The sequence below is a fragment of the Echinops telfairi genome, unplaced genomic scaffold, assembly GCF_000313985.2.
Source record: "Echinops telfairi isolate 266 unplaced genomic scaffold, ASM31398v2 ScPeMD7_7475;HRSCAF=8513, whole genome shotgun sequence".
NCBI classification, from domain to species: Eukaryota; Metazoa; Chordata; class Mammalia; order Afrosoricida; family Tenrecidae; genus Echinops; species Echinops telfairi.
The window spans coordinates 27,127,962-27,141,375 of record NW_022111379.1 but is presented as its reverse complement, the minus strand read 5'-3'; the positions used below and the strand labels follow the sequence as shown (position 1 = coordinate 27,141,375).

The following is a 13,414-nucleotide window of genomic DNA, read 5'->3' as shown; positions in this document are numbered from 1 at the left end:
CCCCCTTAGCAGTGTGTTATGTATGTGTGGGGTCCGAGTTCTTCCGGCTGCCTTACTGGCTCATTCCTGCATGGCTCTGTGGGCTGTGTTCCAGGGATCTGTGATCTGCTGTTGGTAAATAGCCCAGGGGCACTCTGATTATAGTAAATTAATGTCTGATTATTTTTTGTTACCCACACTGGAAGGCCGGTTGTACTTTTCCTGGGTAGGGAGGTGAGGTGCAAGCCCATAAATGCACAATAGGAGAGGGGAGTAAAGAACGGAGTGCTGGAGTGAGTTTATTTATTTATTTATCATTTTGAGGGGTCTTATAATTCTTAATACATTAATTGTATCAGACATATTTGTACATATGTTGCCATCATTCTTTTCTGGACATTACTTTCTATTGAGCTCTTGGTATCACCTCTTTTTTCCTTCCCTTTCCCCCACCCACTCTTGTGACCCCTTGATAGATAATAAATTGTTACTATTTTCCTATCTCACATCCACCACTGTTCTCCCTTTCCACATGGTTTCCGTTGTTCTTCCCCTTGGAGGGGTTGGTGAGGGTGTGGTTGTGTATCGATTATTATGATCAGTTTCCCCTTCCTCCCCCTTTTCCACGAGGGGGGTGGCAGAGCAGAGACCCAAAGCCCATCTGTAGGCAGTGGAGTAAGCTTTTATGCCTAGTTTACAGAGACTCTCTGCCGGCCTGGGATTATAACCACCCTCAGCAGTTTGAGGAAATTACTGCACACTGCCGGATCTCGGGTGCAGGAAGTGGTGGTGCATGCCGTCCCACTGAATCTAGCGAGGGATGTGAAGAGCCCGCGGGCAGACATAGTGAACTTAGAGCATTGCAGCTAACCCTCGAATTTCTCCATGGGCTAAATTTGTAAGGGGAGGTCTGAACCACAAACCCTAGTACACTGGGGTTCTATTTCTAGCATCCGGCCTGCCAATATTGGCCTCTTCAACCTCTTAATTTTCCTATCTAACAACAGGAGCACTGGGTAGGTGATTCTACCTGGACACCATCTTGAGACTCCTTTCTCGTCTTTTTAATGACGTTTTTGTATGTTGTTTTTCATGACGTTTCCTTTATGTATGATATTCTCGATGTCATTCCTCAGCTCATCAGTGTTTATGCATGAAATCTGTTCTTGAGATGTCCTTAAAATTCAGATTTGTTATTTTTAAGGTCATTTTTGGCTCCAGTGGACTTATAAAGCTTCGTCAGCTTTCATCTGAATCTACCTATGATGTTGCAGTCAGCCTCTGCCTTGTTTTAGCTTGTCAATAGTTTCCCTCGTCCTGCCTCACAGATATAATTTGGTTTGTGTGTATCCCATCTGGAGATGTTCACATATAGGGTTTCCTTTTGTGTTGTTAAAAAAGGTATTGGCAATGAAGAAGTTGTCCTTACCAGATTCTATCAAGTGATTTCCAGCTTCATTTCTTTCACCAAGACCCTATTTTCCAGCTACTTTTCCTCCTCCATTGTTTCCAACTTTTGCATTCCAATCACTAATAATTTTCAATGCATCTTGACTGCGTGCTTGAACAACTTAAGACTGAAGGTAAAAAATTCAGTTTCTTCATCACTACTTTTAGAAGTTAGCCTATAAGTCTGAGTAATAATTTTATTGACTGGATCCTATCACAGCACTGTACTTCAAGATCTTTAAATGTTCTTTTGACAATAAATGCTGCATCATTCCTCCTTATAATTCTTAGCATGATTATAGTATTTGAAATGCTCAATACCAGTAAGTTCATGATCCCTGTATTAATCTTATGTGTTAATTTGCATTTTGATTACTTCCAATTTTCTTAGATTCTTACTTCATACATTCCAACTTCCAATTATTAATAGATGTTTGCAGCTCATTTGATTCATGCTCTACTGGAAAAGGAAGATTCTGAAGCATTTCCTCCATCCATATTATTGATCAACTCAACTTTGAGAAGGTAGCTCTTCTTCAGCCATAATTTGAGTGCCTTCTGCTGACCTGAGGGACTGATCTTCCAGCACTATCCCTGTCAATGTTTGCTGCTATTTATGAGGTTTCCAGAAACTGACAACGTTTCACTGTTTATTCAAAATGTTTTCAGTGGCTACTTTCACAGAATTAGGCAGCTGATTTTTCTTTGTAGTCTCTTCTTAGTCTGGAAGCTCTTTGAAGCCTGTGCACTTTTGGTGACCCTGCTGGGGCTGGGAATACTGTGACATAACTTTCATCATCACATAAACATGCAAGTCACCACAGTATGAGAAACTGACATGCAAGTGTTTGCCTATACATATTACAGACTAGCAATCCTTATGGCTAAATTCTTTCACATGAGGTTACAGTGAGTTGGAATTGACTTTACTGGCTGTGTGTGTGTGTGTGTGTGTATGTATGGGGGTGGGGTGGAGGACTTTAAGATGTTCCTAGAGATATTAAATGAAAAAATGGATTTTTTTCCCCAAAAACTTTTTGAAACTACCTTGTATATGGTTTAGAATAATATAGTTCGGAGAACTATAATTGTTATTTGAATGGTTGTTTCCTTAGCTAATCATTTTAAAAAATATATTTTCCAGCTGATAGAAGTTAAAGGCCCCAATGATCGTCTTTCCTATAAGCAAATGATCTGGTTGGATGAACTGCAGAAGTTGGGTGCGGAAGTAGAAGTCTGCCATGTGGTCCCAGTTGGAGCCAAGAGCAAAGGCCTGAGTTAAGAGCTACGGAATTAGGATTATTTGTGTATCCCTAATCCAAACAATTAGTTCTTAATGTATGGCTCTATTGGACACTTGCCCTCAAAAGAGGTCACTGAAGGTATGGGTGCTTTAGCAAAGTATGGTGAAGAAATCTGATGGTGCCTGGCTATCAAAAATAACAGTGTCGGGGGGTTTTAAAAGCTTTCCTTAAAACAAGCAGCCATTCAAGTGAGGTGTCAGCTAAATCCACATGGAAGAAACATTCCAGCCTGTATAATCGAAGAATTGCAAGCAATTAAATAAAAGAACAAAGGAGGGATTGGTATCAGCTTAAATTCTGAGCACCCTGGTTTGCAGAAGGCGATGGATGGCAGTGAAAGCCCCAAATCCATTTGCCAGAGTCCCCACAGGGATCAAGCCTCTGGTGAGTCCCTTCTTAGCTTTGACCAGGGATGTAAACAGCCTTGCTGTCAGAGTCCACTGGGAAATAGAGTAATGCAGATGGAATGTTAAAATCTAACACCTTATCATTTGTTCTTTCTTTGACCTATTTAAAATTTGTTCTAGTTTTTAGTATTTTCTGCTTTTTGATCGAGATTTTTCTGTTACTTTATGTTGTTTTACATGTTTTTCTGTGCAGGAAATCCAGGATAGATAAATATATAATACAGTAACTGGCTAGTTTCTTAGGGTTATAGCAAAGGTGGTTGAGGGGAAAGGGGTAGTTAATGGGTACAAGGAAAATGAAAATGTTCTAAAATTGATTGTGGAGATCATTGCAGAACTCTTTTTTATTAAACCATTAAATTGCTTATGTGAATTGTATGTTAATAAAACTTGAAAAACAGAAAATAAGATTGTTTGGTTATTGGATGACAATATTTTCAACAATAAAAAGCATTACTACATTTCATTTAACAGGGCTTTTATTTCTATAAACCTTATGGTTTATACCATACATCATGATGCAGTTATCTTTTGTACAGTCTGGTATCTGCTTGAGTATACTCTATTCCACATAGTAGGTAATAAGTTTTAAAAAGTCAAGACATTCCTAGCTCTTTTAGGAGCTGAATACATTTATTAGCTTAGAAAAAGGCAGGGAAAAACCCACAAGAGAGGACTCACAGTTCCAAATCTTTTATAAAGTGGCACATTGATTCTTTCTGATAACTGTAATAGAATTTCTTAGAAGTATAATGAATTACTCACGTTTTCTGTACTGCTTTACACATTTAGCCCTTAGGAAATCTTATGATTATTAAAGTTACAAACAAAAGTCCACTTTCTTTAGCAACTGCTCCTTTTCTTCCTCCTAGAAACATCCCTAAGGACTACATTAGGCTGTCCACAGACAGCATATTTTCAACAGGGCGCTTGGGCTGTGCTTCAGTATCAGTGGTGGAATACAGTAACAATGGGGAATACAGTTCATCAGAGTACCAGGCTCAGGATCCTAGTTTCCCGTAGACTTGTCCAGAGGTCCCATTTCTTTATGGCTGGGTCCGTTAGCATGTGGTCCATTTATTTACAAGACCACATTCACTGTCACTGAGTCAGTTCCACTCACAGTAATGCTGTAGGGTGGGGCTCAACTGCCTGAGGGCTTCTGAGGCTACTAATCTTTGGGGAGCTGAGCCTCTTGGTTCCTTGGAGCAACTAGTGGGTTTGTACCACCAACCTTACAGTTAGCAGCCCAACTTGGAACCTACTATGCCACCAGGACTCCTTAAATACAACCAGTACTGAATTAAGGTTAGGAATGTGGTTTAACACTATACCTTAGAGCAGTGGTTCTCAACATGTGGGTCACGACCCCTTTGGGAGTCTCATGACCCTTTTACAGGGGTCACCTGATTCATAACAGTACAAAATGACAGTGATGAAGTAGCAATGAAAATAATGTTATGGGGGGGGGGTTCGCCACCTCATGAGGAACTGTATTAAGGGTCGTGGCATGAGGAAGGTTGAGAACCACTGACTTAGTAAGAAAAAGTTGAGTGGATGGCACACCATATAAATGGAAGAAAAAGCCTTTCAATCTTGAATCACCATTCCTGCAGATAATTTCATAACAGTGATAACTTTTGTGGAAATTTTATTTAGCAGCCCGAATTTCCTTCACACTTGTCACTGTTGAACACGTAACCATCTTCTGGCTAACACTACTTTAACTCAAGTGATACTCAGTTTTAAGCACAGAGGTTTTGTTTTTTAAAATCCAGTTTTACGGCAACAAGGTTTTGTGAAAGGAAGGATGTGTTGAACAGTTTTCACTTAGATTAATATTTTCTCTTGCCAGTCCAGAAGGCTGTCTGCTATTTGAGTAGTAGTTTATCAACATGGGCTCTTATGGGAATATTGCGGAAACAGTTGAGTTTTAGGCTCTCTTTGTTAGTATATGTTGCCACATTTAATGGCTGATGCCACCATAGTGTTCTGTGTGGTAGCAGAGATTTACAATGACCAAGACTTAAGGCTGCTAACGTTTTTCATATTTTGTATAAGCTGTGGCACAATCATGATATAATAACTTACTGACAAAAAGTTAGACAAGTACTTTACTACATTTGATTTTCATACAAAAATAGGCATATTTTCTATTTTAAAATATTAATAGTACCTTTTTAAACTTGTAAATTAAAATATGGAGTTCAAATGAATGTGTGAAGGAAAATAGTGAGATAATTGTTCAACAGTTTTCTCCCAAAATTATGAATTTAGAGCAATTTGTAATATTAAAGCTGCTGAACAAAATTATTACAATCATTTTTTCCAACGGCAGGGCATATTGTGGCTCCATCGAGGGGTGGGAACGACCTTTGCTAAGGGACTATCACCATGTAATGACAATCTGTGCATGAATTGGAAATAGCCCTTGTTTTCTAAGGAACACTTGGACACAAACATTGGATTTCTCCCTAGGCTGAGTTTTCTAAGATACTTTATAAAAACTTTCTGGTTTTACAAATTTAGAGATAGAAATTTTTAAAAGACAAAGAATCCAAATGGAAACCTCTCTATACAAAATTCCAGTATTTGGAAAACAAATTGTTTTTACCACAGGAAACAATGTATTATATAAAATTTTCAAAATCTTAAGATGACAATAAGAAACCTTCATATAGCTAAGTTTTAAAATATCTCTTTTAAATAGGGAAAGATATTAAACATCACTATTATAAGAGGCTTTAGCTTTGGCCCAATAGCTGTGACTGGGCTCCTATAATACAGCTTGAAAACAAGGATGTTTGGGACCAAGAACATGCCTTAGCCTGATGCTCATTCTCTTGCTACAAAGAGCCAGGAATTGGACATGGGGATAGACTTTTTTGTTATTTTGAAAGTGTTACATATTTATTTTCCAAATGGTCTCTAATTCTTAGTATTAAGAATCTGAGACAAAAGGAACTTCTGTTCCTTCTGACCTGGCCCATGACCTCGTTCATTTTTTTCTAAAGGAAGTGCCAAGAGTGGTTTACACACAGTACATAGTGAGAGAGTTGGATTCCTCTAGTGTAGATGACACTCTCCCCACACTAGTCCCGACTGAGCCGGATCAGTGTCTGTCTGATGGATAGCCCCAAGGCATTTCATGAAATTAGCATCAGTGGCTTCCAGAGGGAAAGAAATCTGTCTTTAGGGATTTCTGGAGATTGGTATGGTATGGAACTTAGTGTAAAAAACCTATTTCTAATATGTAGTGGAATTTTAACACTATTTTACAAAACATTTTCCTCTGTCTGATTCATACCTTAATGTTAAAGGCACTTCTAAGTTTATCTATAGCAAATGCTGTAAAATTAACAGTTCATATGTTAGTCCTATGAAGAAAACCATGATTTAAAAAAAGGGATTAAAGTCCTAAACAAGGTGATAATTATGGCTGTTGGAACACTAAACTCAGTTGAAACCAATTAGAGGTTACATAAAGTGACCAGAAAGTACACGAATACCTATGAATACTTTGTAGAGGTGTATCACAGATGCTTCTGGAAATATGTTCTTTGTTGCCATTGAGTTGACTCCAACTCTTGGTTACTTTTATGTTTAACAGACGGAAATTATGCCTGTTCCTGCCCACATCTTCAGGATTATTGTGTTTGTGTATATCTGGAAATAAAACACCAATTTCTTAATTTTCCTTGTCTTCCTTGGATTGGTAACCTGATGATCACATACTTCTAGCTGTAGTTAGATGCTGTGGACTTGGTTCTGATCCACAGCAGCCCTGTGTAAAACACAACAAAACACTGCCAGTCCTGTCCCAGCCTCACAAATCTTGTTATGTTTGACCCATTGTTGTAGCCATTGTGTCAATCCATCTCCTGAGGGTCTTTCTCTTTACCAAGGGTGATTTCCTTGTCTAGATCGGTCTCTCTTGATAATATATCCAATATATGAGAGAAGTCCTGCCATCTTGTAAGGCGCATTCCTGCTGGACTTCTTCCAAGACAAATGTTTCTTCTTTTGGTACTCCAAAATGTCTTGCCAACACTGTGATTCAAGTGCATCAATTCTTCCGTGGTCTTCCTTATTCACTGTCCAACTTTCACCTGAGTATTAGACAACTGAAAATAACATGGCTTGTGTGAGGCACACCTCAGTCTTCATAGCGATCCTTGCTCTGCAACTCTTGAAAGAGGTATTGTGCTGCATATTTGTCTAATACAACATGTCACTTGACTTAATAGGTGGTAGGAAAAATGGCTGCAGACCAAATTATGGGACTATCTGCTTGCAAGCTATGGTATTTTCAATAGCCTCATATGCATATGAAAGCTGGATAATGAATATGGAAAACTGAGGAACTGATGAATTTGAACTATTGTGTTGTAGAAGAACATTGAAAATATCATGGACTGCCAGAAGAACAAATATATCTGTCTTGGAGAAAGTACAGCCAGAATGCTCTTTAGAATTTATGACAGCGAGATTTATTCTCCCATGTCATGTACTTTGGCCATGTTATCAGCAGAGATGAATCCCTGGGAAAGAACATCATGCTTGAAAGAGGAAGGTCCTCAAGGAGATGGGCTGACACAATGGTTGCAACAATGGGCTCAAGCAACAGGATGGCACGAGACTGGGCAATAGTGAGTCAGAATCTACTAGACCACACTTAACATCTGCCGGCAAATCATCTGATAATAAAACAGGCATATAATGACAGCAAGAAGAAATATAATAAAAAATGTATACCTACATTTAAAAAAACAAAGCAGCCTGACAACATGGTTTTAAATATTAGTGCAATTTCAACTATTATTCTTACATGCAACATTTCTAGTTTTAAATGTCTAGGGTAGCAATTTTAATTCAGAGGGAAAAAATCTTCCCTCACAAATTAATATGACACTTTAGTCCTCATTTGCTAATGTCTCAGTAGATAACCATATTTTGGCCCCGCTTAAAAATTTGCTTAGTGGCGTTCCAGAAATGCTTCGCCTGCACAGATTGCCTACAGGAGAAAATGGGAATGAAGAAGAAAGGAACTCAGGGATCCCTGAAGTGGTCTGTAGGCTGCTGGCTTGGAAATACATCCTGCTCTGGTCAGGATCTGAGCAGCACGCTGGCAGAGGACTACGCTGTTGCCGCAGCATCCTGCTGAGCATGTTGACCTCATCTGCCAGGAGGGAGGCTCTGTGAATGGCAGTGATGAAGCCGCCTCTGTTGATCTGGACTTCAGGGACCCATCGAAAGTAGCATAGTTTCCATAGCTTTATATGTGCTCCTGATAGGCGTGGCAATAGGATGCCATGTAGGTCAGCAGGTTTGGAGAACCAATCTCTGAAGTATTGCTCCACACCACTATTCTGGCTCTCAACTTGCTGAGATGTGTCTGGCTTTAGTTTTATTATCAATGAATTTCTCCTGGGAAGTAATTCTTGATCAACAAAGATCCCATTCTTCAAGGAAGATGGAATTCCTCGTAGGGTGGAGCTGTAGCTTTTCTGTGTAGGAGAGAGATGTATTATAATTATCTTTTTGCAGTACACCTTTTTAAAAAGACAGTCATAGTCTAATGGCAAAAATTAACACTAAGAAAAACTAGTATTTTAGGTTCATATAACTTTTTAAAATTAATAAACCATTTTATTAGGGGCTCTTACAGCTCTTATAACAACCCATACATCAGTTGTATCAAACACATTTATACATATGTTGCTATCATCATTTTCAAATCATTTTTTCTTTCTGCTTAGCCCTTGTTATTAGCTACCAAACCCTCCCACCCTTATGGGCCCCTGACAAATTATAAATTATTATTATTTGCATACCTTACACTGTGTACTGTTTCCCTTTACCTACATTTCTGTTGTTAGTTCCCCGGGGACAGGGGTGGGGGCGTGTGTTATACTCATCCTAATCCTCTCCACAGGAATGTAACGGTACATGTTAATGCTACCTAAGCTATTAACACTAGTCTGCATGGGGGTGGGGAGGGTGTTAATGCTACCTAAGCTATTAACACTAGTCTGCATGGGGGTGGGGAGGGTGTTAATGCTACCTAAGCTATTAACACTAGTCTGCATGGGGGTGGGGAGGTGAGCACATTTTTTCCATTAATTCTTTCTGGCTTAAAAAAAAAAAAATTCCTCTGACATGGATGTCCCTAGCAACAATGAACAGTGGAAGCTTGTATAGGGTTAAGGCTTTTTAGCTCAGTCTTGCTTCCTGCTAGTCTCAGACTTTGATCGGGATTTGGAGGCCCAAATATGTGAAGAAAGGAATTTCATCCAGTGAAGGTACCCTCAATAATTTGTATTAGCCATGCTGTTGTGAGAAGTGACTTTATTTTAATACTCTCTGTTCTGAAAGAGATGATTTTGTGAGCTTGCATCAGGTTCATACTGTTAGTGCATTTTTGTAATTACCTTTGTCCGCTTAAAAGATCTCACAGAAATGTTTTGTACACAAGGCGTGCTCTTTCCAATGTACAAAGGGTTATGGAAAAGGGCGCAATCCTTTGCTGTAAACTGAAGAGACCAATCCCAAACGGAGGGGAATTTTAAACCCTTTTCATCACCCAATTGGATATTTCTGCTTATAGCAAATTCCTGCAAAATAAAATAGTTGAACATCGTAAAGAGATGAAAAACTAATGTTTTCTTACAAATTACCTTTTCTATAAGCCAATCATCACTGTACTAGCCAAATTTCCTAAACAGAAACAATCAGAACATAGTAGATATATAGATATTTTACTTTAGGAGAGAAAAGAGACAATTCATTTTTCTTTTCCCCCAAACCTTTTTATAGGGAGATCTTACAGATAGCATACCATCCCATAGTGGAATCACAACAAACAATATTGTACATTGCTACTATAATCAATTTCAAAACACTTTTGTCCTTCTTGAACTCCTTGATATCAGCTCCCCTTTATGCCCCCCGCCCCCACACGTTCTCCCTCCTCCGTACCTCCCAGGAACCCTCAGTTTCCTTGTTGTCTCTGTAGGTTCATCAACCCTGGGTTTCATATCCCCCAAAACAGAACAATAGAACAACAATTCAAGAGGGCTACTCACAATGACAAAATACATCAGACAAACCCCACTATGAAAAAACTATTGAAAACCAGATCAAGCCCACAGTGTAACGGGGGGTGGGGTGGGGGAGAGATCAAGTGACAAAGTCATAACTGGTCAAGTCAGATTTTTCATTTTGCTCCCCTATAACCATCCCCAAAGAGAAAATTATTGGCACTTGAAAAGACCATTAATGTATCTATTTGTACATGCATGTGTGCTTAGCATTATCCCTTCAATAGACATCAAGGAAAGTTGACCCTCTACTAAGTAGATTAATAGGAGTAAAATTTCATTTATGTGATACCAGTCTTAAGCATGACCAAATTATTATAATCATTATTTTAATTTTATGAGCACATGATCCTACATGGAAGTAACTGTACAGAAAATGGTATAAAATTTTCTGAGTAGATTAAGAAACCATTGGCTGGAATTCACTGCCACCTATTTTACAGCGATTTTCTAAGTCCACAGCAACATTCCCCCTATTCTATGATTTTAAGTATCTGGGATACAGTCTGTGGTAGATACATAATCTTTTGTCAACTTGCTATTAAGAGTGAATGGGTGGAGTTTAGCCTGTTAATCAAGGCATAACCTGATGATGCTTTCTTGTGGGTAGACTTTCTCATGAGGGTTCTGGGAACTTCCTTAGAGGTGGGCCACACTCTCTACTCTACCTTCCTATTGACACTACTTCCAGCCATGCTGATAGCAGCTAGAAGTCTGGAGATGTATCCACCACCATTGCATCTACAAGACTTGGCACCCACTGGCCTGTTATCTTCCAGCATTTGGCCTCGTTGCATGTGCTACATCAGTCTGAAGAGGAATTTATGGAGTAGTATCGGACATAAGGACTAATAACAGACTTAAGAACTTGATCTGGACTGGGCTGATTTCTCAAAATAAAATTGCTCATTGATATGCAACTCTCTTTTATACACATGAGTGTTTATACATTTGTTTCTCTAGTCAACCTGGCCTAACACACAGTTGACAAGCTGGAAGGAGGGAATCACATCTCGAATGGTGTTAGCATTTGGTTGAGACTGGGTCTCTTGCCCAACTCTGGGCTAATTCAGTTTGGGTCTCTGGTTCCCCACCCCATCCATGCAAACCAAGAAAAAGTCTGGAGATGAGCGTAGCTGAGAGCCAGCATAGATGATCTCAAACGATGGCTGTCACATTGAGTGCACAGAGAGAGGACAACATTTTGAGTAAAAAAGCGGCTACCAAATAGTTTATGTATAAAATTGTTCCCTGGGGAAAATATCTCAAATTACTAAGTATGTGGTAGAAAATGATAGGATTTTATCTTTTGCGCTATACCTTGCAGCATATTCCAAAATTTCTACCCAAAGTTACAAATTTCTCTAGAAATTTGAAAAAAGGCAAAGAGTAAATGTTATTAGGGAACAATCTTGTAGGCAGGAGGCAAGTAATGTCTATAGGCAAGTGCTACCCATCATGGCCCTGGATCAACCCAAAATATTACTGAAAAGGTAATTTTAAAAAGTTCATTAAAATTTCTACTTCAAGTAAGTAAAGCTCAGCTTATTAAGCATCAAAATACATCTTAACAATGTTTTAGTTATTTAAAGTATCTCCTATGTTGTCAGGTGCTATCAGATTGGTTCCTACTCATAGCCACCATACTAAAGAATGAAACACTGCCTGGTCCTGCACCATTCTTCCAATCACTGCTGCCTGAGGCCATTGTTCCCAGTGTCAGTTCCTCTCACTGAGGACCTTCCTCATTTTTGTTCTTGTTGAAGCCCCACATTACCACTTATGATGTCATTCTCCAGGTAATGGTCCCTTCCGAAACAATGTCCAAAGCATATTAAAAAAAAAGAGTCACCATCTTTGTTTCTAAAGAACATGCGGAGTATTTCTTCTAAGATTTGTAAATTCTAGTAGTCTATGGTATTTAATATTCTTTACCAGTACCATAGTTCAAAAGATCCATTCGGTCTTCCTTATTCATTTTCTAGCTATTGCATACATAGGAGGCAACTGAAAATCCCATGGCTTAGGTAAGGCATATCTTTAATCCTCAAAGTGACATCTTTGCTTTTTAACACTTTAAAGAGACATTTTGCTGCAGATTTAACCAATGCAATACCTTGTTTGATTTCCTGACTACAGTACTGCTTCTTTAACGGATCCATCTTTTATTATTCACTTAATATACAGATTAGGTAAACATGGTAAAAGGATAAAGCTCTAACCCACAGCTTTCCTGATTTAAAACAATGTAGTATCACCTTGTTCTTTTCAAATAACTGCCTCCTGATCTATGTATAGGTTCTGCATATATATAATTAAGCATTCTGGGATTCTCATTCTACATAAGTTATATTACTTGTTCCAAGCCCTCTTCTGAATCTAGCTAGAACTTCTGGCAATTCCATAAGTCCTTCTGCAACCATTTAAACATTACCTTCAGCAAAAATTTCCTGGCATGCCAAAATTAATGACAGCGTATGGTAATTACCACATTCTTTTGGTTCACCTTTTCTTGGAATGTTTACAAATGTGGATCTATTCCAGTTATTTGGCCACGTGGCTATCTTCCAAATTTCTTGGCAAAGACAAGCGTGTAAATCTAGTGCTGCATCTGTTTGTTGAAACATTTCAATTCAATTGGTTTTCCATCAGTTCCTACCCCCCGCCCATATATATATATTTCGCCAATGCATTCAGTACTGCTTGGATTTCTTCCTTCAATACCATTGGTTCTCCATCATGCCACCTCCTGAAAGGTCTGAATGTAGACCAATTCTTTTTGGTATAATTACCATATATACTCGTGTATAAGCCCGAGTTTTTCAGCACATTTTTAATGCAGTTTTGGTGGTAAAATTAGGTGCCTCAGCTGATACTCGGGTCGGCTTATAAATCAAGTATACACATAAAATCCTTAAATATTGCAGCTCAAGGTTTGGTCCCTTCAACTAGATGTCCGCTTGTTTACCTTCAAACCTTTTAAGATTCCAGACGTAGGCAGGCACCATCAGCTTTCTTCACCACATTTGCTTATGCACCCATTTGTCTTCAGCAATCGTATCGGGAAGGTGAGCACAGAATGATATGACTTTTTTGTTCTTTGATGCCTTAAACTGATCCCTTTGACACCTCATGGTTTACTGATGGAAAACCAATTGAATTGAAATGTTTCAAC

General features: G+C 38.8%; 2 protein-coding genes across 3 annotated transcripts in view; one reads left to right on the top strand and one right to left on the bottom strand.

Moving 5' to 3' along the window:
• FAN1 (FANCD2 and FANCI associated nuclease 1) overlaps positions 1 to 2,878 on the top strand; it is a 62,332-nt gene extending 59,454 nt beyond the window's left edge. For both annotated transcript variants that reach the window (XM_045285763.1, XM_004699739.3), the window contains one exon: positions 2,573 to 2,878. In XM_045285763.1, coding sequence (XP_045141698.1) covers positions 2,573 to 2,710 — 138 coding nt within the window. In that variant the 3' untranslated portion in view covers positions 2,711 to 2,878. The remainder of the gene's footprint in view (positions 1 to 2,572) is intronic.
• A 4,728-nt stretch (positions 2,879 to 7,606) lies between these two features.
• The window catches only part of MTMR10 (myotubularin related protein 10), an 80,526-nt gene continuing 74,718 nt past the window's right edge, over positions 7,607 to 13,414 (bottom strand). Inside the window, exons 15-16 of the mRNA XM_004699740.2 lie at positions 9,571 to 9,753; positions 7,607 to 8,646 (exon numbers count right to left, since the gene is read on the bottom strand). Of these exons, the coding sequence (XP_004699797.1) occupies positions 8,053 to 8,646; positions 9,571 to 9,753 (777 nt within the window). The 3' untranslated portion in view covers positions 7,607 to 8,052. The remainder of the gene's footprint in view (positions 8,647 to 9,570; positions 9,754 to 13,414) is intronic.